This window comes from Ursus americanus, chromosome 9 (genome assembly GCF_024610735.1).
Source record: "Ursus americanus isolate L20-20 chromosome 9, mUrsAme1.1.p, whole genome shotgun sequence".
Classification (NCBI taxonomy): domain Eukaryota; kingdom Metazoa; phylum Chordata; class Mammalia; order Carnivora; family Ursidae; genus Ursus; species Ursus americanus.
The window spans coordinates 81099359-81109803 of NC_142135.1; the positions used below are offsets into that span (position 1 = coordinate 81099359).

General features: G+C 35.2%; 1 protein-coding gene across 1 annotated transcript; it reads right to left on the reverse strand.

Annotated features, from left to right (window-relative positions):
• Nucleotides 1–354: 354 nt before the first annotated feature.
• Nucleotides 355–1290, reverse strand: LOC123786337 (olfactory receptor 4F21-like). Its single transcript, XM_045788571.2, has one exon. The coding sequence runs from the start codon at nucleotides 1288–1290 to the stop codon at nucleotides 355–357; it is 936 nt and encodes a 311-aa protein (XP_045644527.2).
• Nucleotides 1291–10445: the final 9155 nt, after the last annotated feature.

Consider the following 10445-nt stretch of genomic DNA (forward strand, 5'->3'; position numbering starts at 1 on the left):
TTAATGTGAAGATTCTTGATGTTCATTCACCAGAACTAATTTACAGGTTATTTTTAGACATTATGAATAGCAGAAACAGTGTTATTACATTTTTATTTGAGAAATAAACAAAAATTCAAAATTAAAATGTTCTTTGTTAGATTATGCTGTTCTCTGTTAGAATACCAGTTCTTAGTGTGATGAATTTACATTCCCGTGATTGGTAATGGTTGTACACTCCACAGGTGAAGTAGTAGCAGGCTTAGGATGGCAGATGATGCGTTTGTTCGGGATATGTTAAATTTGAGGTACCTAAGTAGGGATAGGTCAGTGTGTAATGGGATGTTTAGTTTTAAAACTCACCCAAAAAAGTGGTCAACACAGTCTGGAATAAGATATCTTTTTGCACAGTCTTTTTATAGCTACCTTTATGTCTTTGTTCCGTAATGTATAGATGGCAGGATTCAAGACAGGGGTGATAGCAAAGTCCACGATGAACAGATTTTTATCAATTGAAGGTGGGGGAGAAGGCCAGACATACAAAAACATGCATGGAGTGAAAAACAACAAAACCACAGTGATGTGAGCTGACAAAGTAACAAATGCCTTGGACAATTCTCCTGAAGAACGTTTCCGGACTGTGATCAAAATGAACGAATAGGAAAGGATTAGCAGGAAGAAGGTGCCCATGCTCATGAAGCCGCTGTTGGCAGCAACAATAAACTCAAACTTGGCTGCATCTGTGCACGCAAGCTTTATGATCTTAGGAAAGTCACAGTAAAAGGTGTCCACTTTATTTGGCCCACAAAAAGGCAACTTTATAACAAATAAAAACTGAGACATAGCATGGATCACCCCAGTTACCCATCCGGTGATTACAAATGAAATATGTATTTTAGGATTCATGATTTTCAAGTAGTGAAGAGGCTTATGGATGGCTGTACACCTGTCAAATGCCATGGGTATGAGTAACACCATCTCCACTCCTCCCATGATGAGAATAAAACATATCTGTGTCATACAACCTTGGAAAGAAATTACTTTGTATTCATGTAAGAGGTCTTTGATTATCTTGGGAACTGTGGTAGAGGAAAGACCCACATCAATGAGGGACAGGTTGGCCAGCAGGAAATACATGGGAGAATGTAGGTGAGAATCAAAAATTACCAAAAACAAAATAAAAAGGTTTCCCAAGATGACCCCTAAATAGAGCAAAGAACATATCAAGATGAGAAAAAGTTTTTTCTCCCAAGAGAAAGAAAGGGCCAGTAACACAATCTCCATGATCACAGAGTCATTTAATCCACCCATTGACTGGGAGAGGAGAGTTGATTTTCAAGTGACCTGACGATAAAAATTAAAAAGATTAAGTATCACTGGCAGAAACATAGATCCCCTAGTTGCCTTGCTAATTAAGTTAGATATAATTGACTGAGAGAAAAAAAATGAAGAATTTGGAGGAAATAAGTTTAGCAGCAAATTTACTATATAAAGGGGGATATATGAGGGAAAAATATGTGACTATAAATTTTGCAGATAGAGCCAAAAGGGGTTACTTTAATTTTCACCCCATACTTAAGTCTTTCTTAAAAAAATTTCTCAAACATTTCTAGATCATTATTCTGACCATTTCCCTAAGTGTTTTTTTTAAACCACATAAATATGTAATTCTCTCTTCTCTTACTTGAACCTTTCTTAGTCCCTTAAATTTTCTGTTCTTACAAAACAGATGAACATAAGGGAAGGGAAGGAAAAATAAAATAAGATGAAAACAGAGGGAGGCAAATCATAAGAGACTCAACTATAGGAAAGAAACTGAGGTTTGCTGGAGGGGAGGAGTGTGGGGGTGGTAATTGGGTGATGGGCATTAAGAAGGGCACTTGAAGTCGTGAGCAGTGGGTGATGTATGCAACTAAATGATGAATCACTAAATTCTGCCTCTGAAATGAATATTATAGTATGTTAATTAAATTTAAATAGAAATTTTTAAAAATTTGTTTTCCTTCTTCACTGGGCTTATAGAGATCACCATGACAAAATTACTTGAATATATCCCATCACTCACTACATTGGACTTTTTAGTTTAAATGAAACTCAGGTGCACAGGCTTAATAATTTTAATACTTAGTTTATGATGTGATTATCACCATTGGTCCAAGACCACTTTTAGTAAGCAGGTTACTTAATGACAAGCCAAATATAAAATAAAATATTGCATATCTGAGAGTAAATAGGAGTAAATATAATTATAAATAATAATTAATCCTAATGATCACAGATAACAGATTTGAGTGTCTCCTATATTTAGGGAATTGTGTTAAGTATATCATTTCTTTCAAACCTCCTAATGACTCTATAAGATGGGTTCAGTTTTATTATCCCCACTTCACAAATGAAACAGTGCCTGAGAAAGAGGAGGTGGCAAGGCTAGGAGTATATCAAGAGTTTTAGGACTGGAGAGTGCATTCTTCTAGCTAATGCTCTGTGCTCTTCAAGGCCAGCACTTCCAAATACATTCTAGCCCTCTCCAAGGATCCAGATGCATTAACCTTTTTCCTTCATCTGAACTTTTTACTTCCCTTGATGTGTTGCACATCTCCTTCAAAAATCAAATCTGTCAAGGATGGGAGGGGGGTATCCTTCTTATTTTCCCTTTACTCTGTAAAAACCCTTTACAGGTAAGTTTATTTTACCTTATACCTCGTATTCATTGAACAAGCCAAAACAAGCTAGCTTGCTCCAGAAAATCCTTTTAGAGAAGTCACCAGGGATTTAGCACACAATGGTCTACATATAAAAATGTCACATATAATAAACAGTTTTCAGTCTTTATCTTACATACTTGTTCTCCAAATTTGGTACTATTGATCATGCATTGATTTTGGAATTTATTCTGTCATTGGTTGCTGTATATGTATTGGCTGCCTACCCCAAAGCCTTTTCCATACCAGTTTGTGCCAGGAGAACACCTATCCATTTAGGTATTTGGTGGAGATTTTCCAATTTTTGGAGAGGGTAAGTTCTTATCTTAGACCTGGGATGAAATATGATAATCTATGTGCCTTGGCCATGGATTGGTGTAAGTGGGGCATGTAGCCGAGTTTTGATGAGATACATAACAATGCTTTCTGTGGAAGGTTTTTTTTCCCCAGATTAAAATACAAAGATTAATATGGAGAAGTCTCTTTTTCTGGCTCTTTTATTCATGCATTCAATATTAATGTGATGCCTAAGATGTAGCAACCATGAGTTTTGGGTATCTACATGTTAAAGATGATATTATGAACAGATAGAAAAATAATCCAGCCTAAAAGGTCTTTGCCTGATGTCAACAAAGGTCTACCTTCTGATATCTTGTTGAGAAAAATAAAAACTTACTTTGTTTAAGAGCCTGTAAATAAGGCAATATTACTTGAAGCTAGATGCTCTTTTGATTTTTCTCCTATATTTCTAATTTCTCTTTTGTGTCTTTCACTGATGCATGGATTCCCCACCCCCACCCCTGAGCCCACTTATCTTTGAGTATTGATGTGACTCAGAAGACTTAAAATATTTTTTTCATTTTAAACATGTAGTTTTAAGTACTCCCCACTTATAAAAGATTTCTTTATCTATAGCTCTATTTCTGGACTCTAGCATAATACATCCAAGTCTGCACTGTAGTACATAAATGGACATCCCACAAACACTTCCAAGTTAAAGTGTATAAGGGTGAACTCATGATTTTATCCTCTTTTTAATGCCTTAGGAAATATCATGAGTGTTCACTCAGATGCTTAATCCAGGAGTCTTTGAGGCACCTTTTATCCTCACTCCTCTTGTATACCAGATAGAAATTTACACTTACTGAATATTTCTGTTTTATTTCTTCCTCTTCATTTCCACTGTCAGTTTTATTTCAGGTCTCTATATTTTTTTTTCAAATTAATGACCATTAAGCCTTGTGAATGATCTATCTGCCTCCAATCTTACTTACATTTCATACATTCTACACTTTGCTTTCATATTTGTCTATCTAAAGATCAAATGTGGTGTTATACACACCTAATGAGTCGTTGAACACTACATCAAAAACTAATGATGTACTATATGTTGGCTAATTGAACATAATAAAAAAAGATCAGATATGGTCATGTAGCTCTCCTATCCCATTTTCTGGTTCTATCATTATGGATACGTTAAAATTCAGTAGCATATCACATCAGGCTCTTTATAAACTGAATGTGTTACTCTATTTTTTCACATTTCTCTGCTCTTGCATTTTCTGTCATCTGTGTTGTTCCTGGTCATTACTAAGTGGAAACATGTTTGCCTAAAAGGCCTGATGGACTCAGTTGCCATTCTAGTTCTGCCACTTATGATCTATATAAACTAGGGTACACTAGCCAATTGTGCTGATGGCATTTATTTGTCTATAAATTGAGAGGTGTCTAACTTACAGCCCCAGATGTTATGAAGATTTGAGAGTATATGGCTAAACTGTCTGGCAGAAATGTTAATTCCCCTTTTCCTTTATCTTTCAAAACTTAGATGAAATGCAAACTACTCTGAAGTGTTCCTTGACAACCACAAGCAGAGTAGTGTCTATGAACTACTGTTAAATCTTGTATCTTCTTTATAATAAAGTATATTATAATTTCTTTATAATATATTATATTTATAATTTCTAATATATTTATAATTTACAACATATTATAATTTCTTTGAGAAAAAGGGTTTTTATCCAATTTTGTATACCCCAGTAGTTAGCACAATTTCTGGCACAAGGTAGGCACTATCAAATGATAGTCTTCACTAACATTTAAGAAGACATGGAGCAAAATCAGGGACATAGAAGCCACTGTAGGAGATTTGGTGGAGAATAAATCTTCACCAAATGATTTTGGGGTTTGAGCTCATTGACACCTGCTTACTGATGGGAGAGTGGAAACCAGTCTGGATCAGCAACCTCCGTGTCATGACACTGTTCTCACAGAGTGACCTCAACACCCCACATTCCCAAGTAGATCCTAAGCCCAATACAGTAAACCTGGAAAAAGTACAAACTTTCCTCTTTATTTTTTGCCTCAAACAAAATGTGTATAGTCATTAGGGAGTATCTGGAACAGTGAAGTATTAAAGCTATAGACATATTCCTAAACTGAAAACATCACTGAATATTTGGAAAAATTCCATAATTCAAAAGAGCAGTACACTTCTCATGCTTAAGCTCCAATGAAAAGCTGTTTGGTACATGAAGAAGGAAGAGAACTTTTAAATACACCTTGAATCTATGTTCAGAAGAGTTTTTGATGCACATGAGATAAATTAGAACTTTGAATAAACTAAACTGAAAAAATATATAATTTGTTAAGTTAAAAAGAGATTTTAAAACACCAAATATAATGTAAATGTATGTATAGAAGTATTTAGACTTTATAGTATCTTTAGTTTGTGGGATTTTAAGTGATTTTATTTTTTCCTAAATATGAACTCTTATTTTCTATATCTTATAAATAATATTTACAGATCTTCTAATTTTTGAAGAAAATTTGAAATTAGTGGAGGAAACAGGAAAAATGATATGGGGTAATTTTATAAATAGCATTATTATGTAGTAACTAATAGTAAATATTCTGGGGACAGACTACCTGGATTTGAATCTCCATCTCCTTGATTTATGAGCTATGTGTCCTTGGGTGAGTTGCTTCACTTCTCTGTCCCTGAATTTCCTCATCTGTAAAATAGGGATGATATTAGCACTTACCTTATAGTGTCATTGTGAGGACTGAATGAGTTAATACATGGAGAACAGCAGAGAATGCCGTGGCACAGAATAAGTACTTAATACATTTTTAAAAATAATTATAATGATTTTTAAGACTTGATCATTCAGTTCTTTCTGAACATAAGATAGCTTGCTCTGGCAGATTGTACTCATTTGAAATGAAATAACCAAGATGTCATGTTCCATGAATTACCATGAATCCCATATCAGAGGGAAAAAAAGGGAAGGAAAATTGAAGGCCCTTCACATATCAATTTAAAAAGATATGGGCTCTTCGAAGAGAAATTCACTTCACAGTACAATTGAAATTATGAAAAAGAGACCAGAACATGTATGAAACTACATGATTGAAAGACCATGAGCAAAAAGAACCTTGAGGTAAAGAGGAAAGAAGGTTTGGGTACAAAATGTAACCAGTTGCTGGGGAGTTAAGAGAGCAGGTTTCATTTCTACCTGCTCAGGTGCAGGTCTCACTCAGCAGGAGATTCGAGAGATTGAGACACACAGACAGTTCACACTCCTTTGAATCGCCACCATTTCTTAAGACAGAAAGTTTTAAATAGTTCCTGCCATTTGGAAGGGAGTCAATTAGCTGGACTGGATGGTAGGACTGGATAGAGTCCATAAGTGCTTCTAATGGAAACCAGGTCTTTTGTGCACACTGGTTTCCCAAGGGTAAATTATCACAACTTGCAGAAGAGATCCAGGGAAATTGAGCAGTTCAATGTGATGATCTGTGATTTTGTGCCCTAATTTTTTTGTCAAATTAGAGAACTTTAGGTTAACTTTAGATGTCCATTGTGTTATTGCAAGTTACATAAACCACCGATAGTATTAGTTTGGCACCTCTATCAAGTTTAAGAAAACTATCACATTAAACCCATAATGGTTTGTCTACCTTCGAAATTTTGAGAAATAATGAATTGATATTTGAAAAAAAATCATGGGAGTTCCAAAAGTAGTGAGATATTAGATTGGCAAAATCTCACTTGGTATTTTAACAACTTTATGGAGGTTTAATATGTATACTGTAAAATTTATCCAGTTAAATGTACTACTCAATAATTTTAAATAAATTTATAGAGTTGCATCATCATCATGATAATTCAGTTTTAGAATAATTTAGTCACCCCAGAATATTCCTTGTGCCTATTTGCGTTAATCCCCACTTCTATTCCCAGATCCAGGCAACAAGTAATTTGTTTAATGCATCTAGAGATTTACTTTAGAATCAATCCAATTTACCAAACTAAAGCTCCTTGAGTGACGGGAGGGCTGTGTCCTCTTGAGGAAGGACCCTTCTACAAAGCCACATTTTTATACTAGATTTTTGCTATCCTTCAAAGGATAATCAGAATAATAATCAGAATTTTGGGGGTTATTAGACACTGATTTTGATTTTGAAATGTCACTAATTTCTGAAGAAAGAATGCTACCGTGGACAACCAGTCAGAAATAGGGGTTTGTGGCAGTCAGGTGGCCAATGAAATTTTCTCTGTGCCCATCTCACAGTGTGCTCTTTGGTTTCCTAAATCCATTCTTTAGTTATGTCCATACTTTGAGATAAAAATTGGTGTAGATATACTAACAAATGGAAGATTTCCATATTGATTACCTACGCCATGAAATGAAAGCTGTTATAGGAAAAGCCAAGTGAAGCAAATTAGACCTAATTAGCCTACTAAAACAATAAACCAAAACAATATTTCATTTTAAGAAGAACTGTAGAGGTTAGTACTACCATCAATAATTTGAAGGTTTGGGGCACCTCGGTGGCTCAGTCGGTTAAGTGCCCAACTCTTGGTTTCAGCTCAGGTCATGATTTCAGGATCATGAGATAGTCAGACTCCAAGCTCAGTGTGGAGTCTACTTAAGATTCTCTCTCCCTCTGCCCCTCCACCCCGTTCTGTCCATCTCCCAAATAATATGTCTTTTTAAAAACGGAGAGGTTTGTTTTTTGTGGGTTTTTTTTTTAATTGTTGTAAGAATACTTGATACTTGGGGCACCTGGCAGACTCAGTTGATAGAGTGTATGATTCTTGATTTCACAGTTGTTAAGTTCAAGCCCCCATTGGGTGTAGAGATTACTTAAAAATAAAATCTTAAAAAAAAAGAATATTTGATACTCGATCTAAGGATACTTTATCTGCTTTCCCAACAGAGTTTTAAGTGTCCAGTACAGTGTTGTTAACTACAGGTTGAGTGTTGTTCGGTTCTCTAGAACTCATTCATCTTATATAACTGAAACTTTGTATCTATATAACTCTCAATTTCCCTCTCCCCCCAGTCCATGGAAACCATCATTCTACTTTCTGATTTTATGATTTGATTATTTTATTTTTTAAATTTTTTTAGAAGACTGTATTTATTTATTAGAGAGAGAGCAAGCATGGGGGAAGCAGACTCCCCGTTGAGTGTAGAACCCTACCTGGGGCTCAATCCTAGGACCCTGAGATCATGACCTGAGCTAAAGTCAGACATTTAACCAACTGAGTCACCCAGGCGCCCCATGATTTGATTACTTTATATACCTCAGATAAGTGAGATCATGTAGCATTTGTCTTTTGATGACTGGCTGATTTCACTTAGTGTAGTGTCTTCTAGGTTCATCCATGTTGTTGCATATGACAAGATTTCCTTCCTTTTTGAAGCTCTTTAATATTTCATTGTATGTATATAAAACGTTTTCTTTCTCCATTCATCCATAGAGGGTCATTGGGTTATTTCCATACTTGGCTATTGTGAATAATGCTGCAATGAATGCAGGAGTGTAGATACCTCTCTGAAATGAAATGATACTGATTCCTTTAGATATATACTCAGAAGTGGGATTGCTATATAATAAGGTAGTTCTGTTTGTAATATTTGAGCAACTTCCATAATGTTTTCCAAAATGCTGTACCAATTTACATGCCCATGAACAGTGTACAAGAGTTCCTTTTTCTCCACATTTATTGCCAACACTTGTTCTTTCTTGTCTCTTTTATAATAATCACTGTAACACGTGAGGTGGTATCTTATTGTGATTTTGATATGCGTTTCTGTGCTGATCAGTGATGTTGAGCACCTTTTCATACACCTATTGGCCATTTGTATGTCTTCTTTTGAGAAATGTCTGTTCAGGTCCTTTGCCCATTTTAAATTGGATTATTTGGTTTTTGTTATTGAGTGTAAATGTGGTGTTAAAGTCCCCTACTATTATTGTATTATTATTGATTAGTTCCTTTATGTTTGCTATTAATTGTTTTATGTATTTGGGTCCACCCATCTTGGGTGCAAACATATTTACAATAACCATATCTTCTTGTTGGATTGCCCCTCTTTATATAGTGTCCTTTTTTGTCTCTTGTTACAGTCGTTGTATAAAGTCGATTTTGTCCAATATAAATATTGCTACTCTGACTTTCTTTTGACATCCATTTGCAAGATAAATGTTCCTCCATCTCCTCACTTTGATTCTGCGGACATCTTTACATCTGAAATGAGTCTCTTATAGGTAGCATGTGGTTTGGTCCTGTTTTACTCCCTCTGTCACCCTATGTCTTTTGATTAGAACGTTTAGTCCATTTACATTTGAAGTAATTATTGATTAGATACATATCTATTGCCATTTTGTTACTTGTTTTGTGGTTATTTTTATAGTTTTTCTCTGATCTTTTCTTCTCTTGCTTCTTTCATGGTTTTCTGGTTTTCTTTAGTGATATACTTGGATTTTTTTTAAGCTTTTTAAAAAATCTGTTAGTGGTTTTTGGTTTGTGTTTACCATCAGGTTTTTATATAACATTTTCTGCTCTTGATACTCGCTTAAGTTTCAACCTATTCTTTACTCTTTCTCCCACATTTAGGTATATCATGTCATATTTTACTTCCTTTTATTTTGTGAATCTCTTCACTGATTTTTATAGAAATACTTACTTTTACCGTTTCCTACTTTTCATACTCTCCATTATGGTCTTTCCTTCTCACTCAGATTCCCCTTTAATATTTCTTACAGGGCTGCTTTAGTGGTCATTAACTCCTAGTTTTTGTTTGTCTGAGAAGCTCTTTTTAAAAACATTTATTTATTTATTTATTTATTTTAGAGAGCAGGGGGGGCAGAGGGAAAGGGCAAGAGAGAGAGGGGGAATCTCAAGCCAACTATCCACTGAGCATGGAGCCTGATACAGAGTCTGATCCTGTGACCTTGACATCACAACCTGAGCCAAAAACAAGAATTAGACACTCAGTTGAGTGAGCCACCCGGGCACCCCTGTCTGAGAAACTCTTTATTTCTACTTCTATTCTGTATGATAGCCTTGCTAGAAAGAGTTTTCTTGCCTGCAGATTTTTTCCTTTAGCATTTTGAATATACTATGCCCTCTTTTTTGGACTGCCAAGTTTCAGCTGAGAAATCAGCTGATAGCCTTATGGGAGAATCCCTTGTATATAACTGTCTTTTTTTTTTCTGCTTTAAATTTTTTTTCTTTATCACTTTTTGCTATTTTGATTACTATGTGTCTTTGTGTGGACCTCCTTGGTTTGGTTTCGCCAAGGTTTCTCTGTGTCTCTTGGATCTGGATATCTGTTTCCTTCCTCAGATTAGGGAACTTTTCATCCATTATTTCTTCGAATAAATGTCCTGTCCCCCTTTCTCTCTTTTCTCCCTCTGGGATCCCTATAATGCAAATGTTATTATGCTTGATGGAGTCACTGTGTTCAT

Bases quoted from the DNA above. Each gene is read 5' to 3' on its own strand.
- LOC123786337 (XM_045788571.2), bottom strand. From the start codon at position 1,290: ATGGGTGGATTAAATGACTCTGTGATCATGGAGATTGTGTTACTGGCC.